The following is a 12065-nucleotide window of genomic DNA, read 5'->3' as shown; positions in this document are numbered from 1 at the left end:
TATTCATTGTGTTAGAATTCATGATGATTCACATAATATAGCTGCATAAGGGGAAGGGCTGATTTTAATAATTTCAATTGTAATTATCTTTAAGAAGAGAGATTTAAATTTGGCTCCAAGCATAACACCAGATCTTCATCAAATACTCTTTGGTTTATCTAGTTCGGCCTCCGTGAAGGGAAAGGGCATTCTAACAAAATTTTGGAGTGGTTAGTGCCTGACTTTTTGCAGCAAGGACAGAATGAAAAAAAACGCACCAACCCATTCAGACTAAGTAAGCAATGGAGGAGTTCATTTAAACAGGGGTTGTCAGAGGAAGTCATGGAATCTACTTCCCTGGAGAGTTTTTAAAATAGGCAAGGCACTCATCTTTCTGGGATACTTTCAGCCTGCAGAGTAGCTAAAGGACAGCCACAGGCCCTCTCAGGTTCCCTTCTACCTCTACAAGTCTCTAGGCTAAAACAATATCCCAGAAGGCCTCTTTGGCAGGGCAAGCTACAGTCACCCAGGCTCATGTCTATCTATGATATTTTCTCACTGCATGGAATGATAAGTATAGGAAGGAGGGTGGGGTCGGAAAGATTCCTCAACCACACTCTGTTGACATTGCCAAGACAGGCATTCCCTCTGCCAGCATTGGCTGAATGCAAGAGGGATGCCAGTTAGTACACGATGATCATGTTCGGTTGGATTTCATGTGTCCTATTGTCTTACGGTGTGTGGTATGTGTGTGTCTGAAAATAGGATAAGTAAAATGAATTAGAAAGAAAATTCAGTTAAAAATTAGGAAAACAAATGGGGAAAGAACCTGCATATTCTCTTGAGGTTAGACTCTAACATCAAGCATTCGATCCTAACATTTAGCATTTGATTTGAAAGGTTCCTTTTGGGTCCGAGGCCTATCCTATCCAGGATTGTGGTCTATCGTGAGCAGATGGGGTTTCCCTCTTAGAAAATGAGCTTGGTTCCAGTTTCCTAGAGCCTTTGGGTAATGGCCGGTTGCTCACAAGAGCTGAGGAGACAGCGTAGCTGACAGGCACAGTCAGAGGCAGCTTTAAATATCACGCACCCTATCATTTGGTGGGTGGGAGTGTTTGTCGCTCACTGTGCTTCCACTTCAACAAAGAAAGTGGTGGGTTGCTAGAAAACAAGGTTGCTCCATCTTAAGCATTATGCTGAATTCTTTTTAGAGAAGTGGGTTTTTAATGAAGAATTTTAGCTGAAAATATTTTCCAAATTTATTTAGAAAATTTATTTATCCAAGGAAAGTAATTTAAGCATTGTAGCAGGTAACTAGAATCTGTAGAATGAGAACAACTTTCTCTAACAAAAATCAATCTTCTTTATTCATCAAGTGGTCTCAGGTGCCCTGTGTGGGGTGGGGGCTTTGCCAATGCCACAGTTACACAGGCTGCTCAGAGAGACACTGGACCTGGCAACCTACTGCCCAGCTAATTTACAACCAGGTGACAGGTGGTGAAACTATGATTTTGTTCTTTTTAAATGGTTCTTTCTTTCCCATAAGTGCTGCTTTTTGGAAAGGTCACTTTCGTTTTCTTTAGGAAAATGAGCTTTTTCTTTCTCTCCCAAATGCTAAGTTGATGCCCTTCTCCAGAAGTCTTCCTATTAATTGAGTTGGCCTGAAGGTCATCAACTATAATCAATATGAAGGGTTGCTGCGAGGTGCTAATTGACACTACCAAAGAGGAATAGTGTCAACAATCAATAAAGAGGACAGAGCACTGGTAGATTTATGGCTTTGATTTTGAAAAGGTATGGGAATGCCCAGTGATGTTTTCCTCCCCCTTGGTACTCCTTTTGAATGTTAATGCTTTCTTGAAGATGATTTCAGACACACTGCTAGGATACTGCCTCTACTCACTGAAGCAGAATCCTCTGAAGAGTTGCTGAGGCAGAACTGAAATCATGGCTCACCTCAAAGAAGCAGCAGTATTGGCCGTTAACGATGCCTCATACAGAAAGACGGTGCTCCTTTAACTCGGGGTTTTAATGGGAAGTTTCTAAGCCTGAAACAACAGCTTTAGACCTGGGGTGTGCCATCAACTGCCTTGCAGCTACCACTGTCTACTGCTTTCACACAGCATGGTCGGGAAGAATGGAAACTAAAGAGGCTCGTAACTACCTGTAACTGTTCCACCAGGACATGGATCAAGTGTTTGTTCAGCCAGAGCCAGGTACTTGACCCAACCTGTATCTTTGACGGGCTAATTAATTGCTTTTCTCTAACTTTACAATTGATGCATGAGCAATCATCGCATACATGCCTTTCGGATCATAGTTCTGAATTTAGATAAGTCTAATTAAACAGTTGCCAGATAAAGTTGAGAAGAGAGGGGGTAAAATGTAATGATGCCTTTATTTTTAAAGCATGGTTAAGTTTATAGTGTTATTGATACTGGATGAAGAAGTAGTAAAACAGGCTTTTTTTTTCTCTCCTAAGCTGCAGTAATTTATTTCTGAAAGCTGTTTGCCCATTATCATATTTTTTTTTCAGTCACCTAAAACGTCCAACCTTCCAAAATGTAACGAGGATGTTCTGATTTGTTTACAAAGGATCACAACTCAACCACTCTTATTGATAGCATTGACTGTCCTTGGCTGATAAGCTGTGTGCAGCACTAGCCTTTTGAGGTATCAGCAAGTAGCTGTTTTCACTATGAAACACACAAAGAAAGACAAAGAAAGCCAAGTGAAACAGTAGGGCTTATGATTTGAAGTTAAAAGTTCCAGTTTGCCAAGGGTGCCTTCTGACACCACTGGTTCCTGACTGAGCACCCTCATGATATTTTCTGATGTTCTCAGCTAGGCAGCAGCCTTGCCCTGCAGTCTCTTAAAAATTCCTCAAGCAGATATTAGGAGGAAGATGAAGATGGAGAAGAAGTAAAGCTGAGATTGGGGCTGAGGCTGAAGAGAAAGGTCTCCTGTTGACCCAGAGCTTACAAGCAGCAGCGAGTTGAGAATAACAGGGTCCACTCCCAGCCCAAGCAGACGTGTCTGCAGGCTGACTTTGCAGGAACAAGCAGAGAACAGACTTCCAGTGCAGCAGTGGGGGCTGGCAACAGTTCTGAAACTGCCTGTTGACATTTGTAGCTGAAGACATCCTCATGTTTATAAAATCATTGTTCGTAGGCTTTCCCCTAGTAGACTTGAGTCTATGTTTTGAGAGTATAAAATAATATTTACCCTTAGTTGTCCTGTGAATTTTGAAGCATCAGGGCTATTGAATTGGAACAGGAGGACTGTTCTTAGAAAAAAAAAAAAAAAAAAAAAAACGTATAGACATTGTCGTGTGTTTATATGAGCCAAAAACAAGGGGAGTGGGAGGATTTAAAATCTATGAAACACCTAGAAAGAGCCAGGAAATCTTTACCTGAAGTTCTTTGCTGGTAAACAAGAGGGCCATGAATTATTTGAATTTATATGAAATATTTTATATCTTTGTGTGTATATCCTGTATTTACTGTTCACTAGAATAACACACAGAATTTCTAAAAGATTTGTAGGGGAATAATATTTGCTTATGTGGTGATTCCGTTGCTTAGATAATGAGGTGGCTTATGCAGATGGCTCACAATTGTGGTGGAGATGGATAACAGGATCATTTGGGAGATTTACACATCTAGGGTGGGTGAGTGGGTTGGAGAATGAAATGTACTTTGAGAGACTACAGTTATACAAACAGGAATGCAGCCCAGGCTTCCTTTAGTGCTAAAAGTAGAGAGGGATTCTATTTAGGCTCAGTATCAGGATGTGTATTACTTGAATCATTCAAAGCCATGTTAACATTTCCACAGTTAACTTCAGAACTGTTGCAGAATAATGCAGCATTTTGAGTAAGTTTGTCTCTGCCAGTCACTGCAAATTCAGTCCTGCCTAGCTAGGCAATTCCATTCCTAAGTCTACAGATTGGTCTCGCTAGTCTGCCAGATAAATATAAATAAGGTTCATAGTATATCTTTGTAGGATAAAGTGTCCTGTCCATCACATGTGAATGGAAACTGGACAAGCCCATGGGTGTCCTTGCTCAATGGATGGGCTGTTTTGACACCTACTTTTGAAACCATGTCAAGTCACATAACTAGGTTTCTGACCCAGAAGTTTTAAAAATTAGGTACCTCAATTACGTGGTTTAGGAGTACTTAAAATACAGACAGCCATTGCTTCACTGTGCCCTACAGGCCATTAATACCTGAGGGACAACACCTTCAGTTCATTCCAACATGCCAGTGAAAAACTTGGGATCTAACATCCTTTGGCGGTGGGATTGTGGGTGTGGGGGGCGCTACCTGTTTGGTAACTGATTTTTATAATTCTTAGCTGTTTATTTATAATTTTCATACCTTAGTGTGCTTGATCACATAATAGAAATGAAAAATATTTATCATTTTGCACAAAAATGGTGTAAAGAGAAAACACTCATTCATCCCCACCTATTTATCAAACCCCCACTATGTGCCAGGCAGGACTACACAGGTACTGTAACTATTAATATGATCGTTGCACCCTACTGCAAAAGGGTGGGCTCTTGAGATGATGACATGTAGAATCAAGTCCTTGTGTGTGGCTCCACAGAACAAGGTGTCCAATGCACTTAAGTAATTCTGTTTCTGTCACTAAAAAAAGAAAGAAAGAAAGAAAAGAAACATGTCATTGCTTTAAGATAATTTTCTTAAGAGAAAGTATTTTTTCCTTACTGTGAAATTGTATAATGAGATGCGAATGAAATAAAATGTCCAAGGGATCCAAGTCTGCGAAGGGTACATGTTGACATTAATAGTTTTCGTGTAAGACATTTGGATTCAGGATATTTTAAATGGCTGCCCTTCCACACCAAAAAGTAGATTAGGTAAGAAAAAATTGACTTCTTAAATAAAAGGGTAACTGTCTATCTCTGGCTGATTTTTATATTTCAGATCCACCCATCAACACGGAGGCCAAGGAAAATTTAAAGAGCCAAATAACTATGGCTCTTCAAATTACAAGATCTGTGGTTTTAACGTGTCATTGTGACTTGAACTAGCTGTGATTCTTTCAAACAAGACTTACTTCAAATGTGATGGTCCAGCATCTCAGTCTGGCTGGATGACTTGTGCTTTTGTTTTTCCTCTCTGCATCAGTTAGTTGGCGCCTTGGATTTTGAATTCAGTTCCCTGGACTATAAGGGGTTGAAGATTTGATTTAACCTATATTTAAAAAGGCAGTGATCCCAGAACAGCAAATAATTCCTCAAGGAGCTTATTGTATAATAAGGTGGAGATAAACACCGTCAAGACTTGCACTGTAATCAGTGCTGCCACAGAGTACTGGTGATGTCTCTGGAGATGGAGTGGAAAACACCCCATCCTTAGTGAAGGCAGACAAAGAAGGCCCCACTGAGAAGCGGGTATTTGGTGTGAACCCTAAGGGAGGGAGAGATGGAAAGAAGGAGAGGAAAGATGCTTGCCTCATTATGCTTGCCTCCTCTCTTTCTCTCCACAGATGGAAAGAAGGAGAGGAGGCAAGTATTACGAGGTAGGAAACCTGGAGGCATTCAGGGCACAGCAGGTATTGGATCAAGCTGAAAAACAGACAAAATGAGGACATTCTCCACAGGTGTCCAACACTCAGTTACATGGAAGTTTATTCTGATCAACACATCGGCCATTTTACTGAGAACTAAATGTGATTTGGTGTTGGCTCCTTCCTAAACTTATAAAAATAAAACTCCGATCTTAAAAATTACATTGTCAGCGTAGGTCCTAATTTGTGGTCCAGAAAACACCTGGGCATCAGGCCCACAAGGGGGTTAATGGGCTGTGGACACTGCGGTGCAAAGGTTTTCTGAGGGAAGAAGTGGTGAGGTCTGGGCTTAGAAAGATGAATCAAGATGCAGTGTGTAGGAAGTATGGGCAAGGGAAGAGGAAAGCCACTTTGAAAATTACTCAAACTAAAGCGAGCGGCTGAGAGTGCGAATGACCGTGACTGTAACGACTGTGCTCACTGGACTTCATAAGTCATTACGGTTGTCTTCTGTTTTTGTCAATATCACAAGGGAGCTTGACTCGAGCAAAGGAATGTATTATATGACTTTTGAAAAGGGTATCTTTTAATTAAGGTTTTCTTTAATTTTTCAGTATTAAAATTAGACTTTATTTCCTGAGCACCCACAAATGGACCTGACAAAGGGAAGACACAGATGTACTGTGTGATGGGGAACGTCTGTCAGGATTAAAATACGGCCGTGAGTAACTGTGGTCCTTCTTTATACTTAAAATAGCTGCCATGTGTTATTAGGAAGATTTCTGATGGTAGTGTCAAAATCCTTTGAAATAATAGACTTACACAGATTTCCCTGGTCATCTAAAAGACAGATGTCATTATTCAGTTAAAAGCAACCTTGCACATTTTCTAAGAATCATTTTTACCAAAAAGGGACATTTTACTGCAAGACAGTCATTTAAAAAATTTACATGTCCTGAGATATTTTTGTATTGTGATAGCAAAATGACTACATTTATTTCTTTTTCTCCACCTTATAATAGCTGATGCGTCCTTCAACTTATACATGCTGTTGGAGCTTTCTATATTGGTAAATTATTGATTAGCTGATTGCAGGTTTAAAATCAAGCAGACTCTTCCGGGGGTTTCAATCAGTCCTGGGAAAAATTGTGAAATAGTCAGCACTGGTTTCTGGGTCTCTTTATCCCTTTAGCAACCATCTCCTGATTGTCTCTACCCACCATCCCTCATCCCTCTCCCAAGGCTCTCCAGTGGGCCCCCTGCTCACACCACCATGCCTGTCTTCCTGTCCTGTCCAGGAGTCCCTCATTCCCAACAAGGTCTTCCTTCAATTGCCTTTCTGCTTACCACATTTCCCCCTCCTTCAGGCGGGAACAGTCCTCACAAATTCCTGCTAGCACATTAATGTGCCACTTTCCTAGGTAAAATATTGCAATTTAATAGGAGACGTTGACACTTTGACTAAAAGCAGTTATTTTTATAGGAACTTAGGCACCACAGTGTGCTGGGGGATGAGAGGTTTACAACTCTAAATGTGCTACAGAGTTTAAAAAATTCTTTGACCTCTATTTGCTCATAATTTGGTATATTAGGAAGGGTTTGGTGATGAAGACGTTGGAGAATACACATAGTTATATTTTAGGAGGCTTCTCAGTGCAAAGAGGGCTAACCCTTCCTTTGTACTTTGCCTTTTAATCAGTAGAGGATGGTAAAACTTCAAAATAAAACTGATTTTAAAAATCATTCTAATACTTGGCATCCTCATGCAGAATCTGAGTCCCAGAGTCATTCCCAGGGTGGTTGAAGAGGCAGATCTGGCAGATAATCTGAATCAGGATGAATAAGTTATTTGCTGGAGTTTCTGGAATGGTTGCCTGTCACTGCAGCCCCCAAATGAATGGTTTGCTCGCTCTAATTCCTGAGTTGTGGGTGAAGCCTAGAAAGTATGACAGTTGATTCAGGAGAGCAGGATCTGGCATTTGCCCTGTATGGAAGAGAAGGCTGGGGAAGACTGCTCCTGGGCTCACAATGTTGCTCATCAAGTGGAGACCCCCGGTGGGAAGGGAGGGACTGAGCAAAGTATCGCGATACTAGTCAGCCTGCTTTTGCAGAGGAGGTCATTCTCAAGGACTCCAAAGGTTCTCTATCTAGTTTTTGCCTGATTTTTTGGATTTCACAGATCCAGAAATCCTTATGTCAATTTATACCATTAATGGTCTTTTTTTTCTTATATTTCCTTCTTGGATTATGTGGTGTTTTCCTAAAGAACTTTCTGAAAATGGCCGGGCGTAGTGGCTCATGCCTGTAATCCCAGCACTTTGGGAGGCTGAGGCGGGCAGATCACCTGAGGTTGGGAGTTCAAGACCAGCCTGACCAGCATGGAAAAATCCCGGCCTACTAAAAATACAAAATTAGCCGGGCATGGTGGCACATGCCTGTAATCCCAGCTACTCAGGAGGCTGAGGCAGGAGAATCACTTGAACCTGGGAGGCGGAGATTGCGGTGAGCCGAGATCACACCATTGCACTCCAGCTTGGGCAACAAGAGCAAAACTCCATCTCAAAAAAAAAAAAAAAAAGAACTTCCTGTCTCAGCTCTGTTGAGAATGGGCAAAGAACAGGACTCTGGCCTCATTTGGGTTGGAGGGAAAAGGACATGGAATGAGATTCTGATAATCCAGCAAAGAGAGCAGGGATCACAGTGAGAGGATCCTCAGTAGGATATGAAAAAGCAGAAGGAGCAGGTCAGGGATGGCCTCAGCATCTGCTCCTCTGTCATCAGTGGGCTTTTCTTTGGCCCAGTCCTTGGAGAATTTTATGTTTCATATGATTAAGTGTAGTTTGAATCTTTTTGGTGGACACAGGAGGCCCTGTCTGATGTGCTGAGGAGACCTGCATTGGAGGCTCTGGCCTCCCTTTCTGCCCGTCCTTTCCTGGCCCACAAGGAATTAATACCCAAGGCTGGGAGGGTGCTTAGAAACAAGCAAACCAAAACAAAAGCTAGTGCATTAACATCCTCTAAATTCCTAAAGAGCTTATTTATTAAAAATGCAGTCAAATTTTTATCCCAATCTTACTTCAAAACAAACATGAATTATAAATGAGTTTTGCAACTGTTCTAGCCTTTAAAATAATTCAAAGTGATAGAGCTGCAAAAATGATGCATTACCCAACTGGTAACTCCTTCCTCCCAGATCCTGGCTGAGATCCCCCTTATAAACTGTATTTTAAACAGTGATTTTATAAACTTTGAAGTGTCAATATAATGCAGACTGTTATACTATGATTACTAATGCTGTACTTGAAGGCAATGATTATAAGTTAACTGAAGAAACATTGTATTGATACTTTAGGTCACATATTCTATTTTTATTTGGTTGTTTATTTTCATTGAACAAAATTTATTTTGTGTCCGTGTTAATTTCCATAACTAGTTACTGTGCTGTGTAATTTTTATTATAAATGAATTTATAATAAATGTTATTTAATTTTCTATACAGTAGTGTCTAATGTATATACTTTTGTTTACAATGTGATTTAAGTAGATTTACTTCAGTATCTGAAGCTTTTAATGACCTCTGTGTATACTTGTCATGTATATACTTGTATATTTCTATGGTAATATATACTTGTATATTTATACAGTAATATCTATATATCTAAGTTTTTCCACCAGTAAAATTAAAATAGTGTTAGCTTGTCCTTTTCCTTCTCTTCCTCTGTACCAAATAGTCTTAAATGGTAGGAAACCACTGTAAGGAAAACTATCCTTTTGAAAATATGCATCGATCAATTCGTTTCTCTTGGCTTAATTCTCTAGGTGCTTCCCAGGGTCAAGTATTGAACCTGGTCTTTGTTTTCTGAGGAAAAAAGAAAAAGCAACAGTAACTTGATGGTTTGGGAGTCTGAGATACCTCCGTTCTCCCTTGGCTCAGGCAGTAGAAAGGAAAGGAGAAGCAGCATAGCTCCCTTAGTTGTATCTTAGGTGAAGCAACACTTGGCTTTGTTTGTTTTTCTTTTTTTGTATACTTTTCAAAGGGTTTTCACAGCTCTTCATCCTGATTACAGCACCATGAAAGATGCAGGCATTTCTACTTGCATTTTTATAGCTTAGTGACCTCTCCAAGGTCCCACACTTATTTTGCAGTAGAGTGGAGGCCGGAGCCCAGAACCTGACGCTCCTGGAGAAGGTTTCTATTTTAGCCACCTTTTCTAGCCTCAGTTTCCTTGCACTGGGGCTACAGAGATCCCTGCTTTCATGAAGCTCACAGTAAAGTGGCTAACGTGTGTCAGTTTAGCCACGGTGCTGGCTGAGGCTCGCTCAATGGTGCTATCATAAGAACAACGTGAGAGTAATATTAGTGGAGCGGAGCTGAAGGAGACTTGGCAGGGGAGGCTGGGTTCGGATGTCAAGTTGACAGCACACCCTGAGGTCAATATTACTGTGCACATTTCTTATCTTCTATATTATAGTTGTATTCCCTGCCCATCCCTCCTGGCCCCAGGTGGCTCTTCTGAGAACAATCTGGTAATTTCATGCAAGAGTAAAATATCTTTCCCCATAATTATACAGAATTGAGTATCTCTGGTGAAAAAGAAAGCTGGTTTACAGATTTCTTTTTCTCTCTAAAAAATAGGACTGTGAACCTAAAAAATAAGGCTGCTATTTTATAGGTATTCCCTTCCCTTCCTTTTTCCCTGTAGATAACTCAGCCTCTCCAGAGTGCAGCCACCATGACCTCTGCAGATTGATGATGGAAGAAAAGGAAACCAGGACATCCTGTGCTCTGGCTTCCCTGGACCATGGATGGAGGACAGCCCATCCCTTCATCCCTAGTGCCCCTTGGGAACATATCAGCAGATTCTAGCATGTCCCTGGAGCAGAAAACGACATTTGTTTTTGTGATTTTGTTGTTTATCTTCTTGGGCATTCTCATTGTCCGGTGCTTCCGGATTCTTTTGGATCCATATCGAAGCATGCCAACCTCTACCTGGGCTGATGGACTTGAAGGCCTGGAGAAAGGGCAGTTCGACCATGCCCTTGCTTAGAAGGGATGGCGCAGGATCTCCTCCTGAGGAGATGAAGTGCTTCGTGTCTTGGCGAGGATTCCCTTTATGTAGTGTTCTCAACAAATCAAATTTAAACAATATTTGGTCCCAGGACCATAATCCATTATTCCATAAATATGCAGTTGGATTAAAGGCATTTGGGGATGTTGGAAATGGACATTTATATAACCAACACAACATAAGAAGGTTTAAATTTTTATGTTTGCTCAATGAATGAATACTCTTAAACTTGTGTGATTGTGAAACCAAGAGCATCAATACTGACATAGATTTGCCATCAAACACACACCACCTGATCTGACTAAAGTATAAAAGACTAGAAAGGATCTCATATGAATCTGGTGACAAGATCAGGAAGAGATTTCCTTGCTCTAATTATGTCTATATTTGTTTTATTTCATGCGCATCTATCTGGGTCTTGAGCAGAATGAGGAAGATTGCGCTGAATGGACCCAAAGTAGTTCCTTGTTTTCTCCTAAAGCAGGGAGCATTGGGAAGCAATGGCAAAGTTTAAGAGATGGTTCTGTCCTTGGTAAATGTGAGTGACAATTGTGTTTTGTTTTTCAAGTAAAATTTAATTCAAAGGCTACAGAGTTTTAAAAACTATTTACCAAGCCAACTACATTATATGTATTCATATTAATAACATGTGTAGAGGTAGCTATACATTACTTGAATTTACTCTTTACACAAATGATTTAAATAATAGGCTGCAAGTGCAGCTTCAAGTTTTTCTTTTAATGAAAAGTCAGTTGTTTAGAGGAGAAGACTTTTAGTCTTCAGAGGGATGTGTATTTATGATTGTATATAGTCACCGAATAAAACTTTCCAAGACACAGAAATGCTTCCTCTCTTATTTCACCAGAACTAATGCACTGAGGGTGCTACCTGGTACTGAGTGCCGAGGCTTAACATTTTTCCAAGAGAGGAGAAAAGCGCTAACAGCATGAAAGGTCATCTAATTCATCCCTCTCCCATTTCAAGAAGAGCGCCTATAAATTGTCCTGCACAGATAAAACCGATAGTTTTTAAGACCACCAAAAAGGGAGATGTGAATACCTCTTATTTCAACTTTTATTGGAAGGAAAAGCTTGTATCTAAACCAACCCTGCAGATAACTCAGCCTAAACCGACCATGTTAGGCTGTGTTTATAATCTCTGTCTTCTAATTTTCTCCTCAGCTAGTCATTACCTTTTTTAATTAAAAAAAAGCACACTTCTTTAACCTATTAATTGTAAGATTTTCTTTTTTTTTCAAAGGTACTGTGTCGTGTGTGTCCTCATTAATTTTTTTTTGTATTTTTGTTAGAGTCTGTTCAACCCACTCATGTATTTATGGAGCTCTTGCTTTGAGCCTGGAATTGCTAGCACCAGAGAGAGAGAAAACAGACAGGGCCAGTTCTTAATGTTGAATACTTTTCTACCTTGTTGGATGGAGAATACATTTAAAAAGGCATATGACTGAATCATTGTTCA

General features: G+C 40.3%; 1 protein-coding gene across 1 annotated transcript; it reads left to right on the top strand.

Annotated features, from left to right (window-relative positions):
- Positions 1 to 1827: 1827 nt before the first annotated feature.
- CTXN3 (cortexin 3) lies at positions 1828 to 11427 on the top strand. The gene is made up of 3 exons (XM_011981194.1): positions 1828 to 2195; positions 6135 to 6241; positions 10224 to 11427. The coding sequence occupies exon 3, from the start codon at positions 10323 to 10325 to the stop codon at positions 10566 to 10568; it is 246 nt and encodes an 81-aa protein (XP_011836584.1). The 5' UTR covers positions 1828 to 2195; positions 6135 to 6241; positions 10224 to 10322; the 3' UTR covers positions 10569 to 11427.
- The last annotated feature ends 638 nt before the right edge of the window (positions 11428 to 12065 follow it).

Source organism: Mandrillus leucophaeus, unplaced genomic scaffold, assembly GCF_000951045.1.
Source record: "Mandrillus leucophaeus isolate KB7577 unplaced genomic scaffold, Mleu.le_1.0 Scaffold221, whole genome shotgun sequence".
In the NCBI taxonomy this organism is placed as follows: domain Eukaryota; kingdom Metazoa; phylum Chordata; class Mammalia; order Primates; family Cercopithecidae; genus Mandrillus; species Mandrillus leucophaeus.
This window is presented reverse-complemented; position numbering and strand designations above follow the sequence as displayed.

Coding starts and splice junctions, on each gene's coding strand:
- CTXN3 (XM_011981194.1), top strand. CDS start 10,323: ATGGATGGAGGACAGCCCATCCCTTCATCCCTAGTGCCCCTTGGGAAC.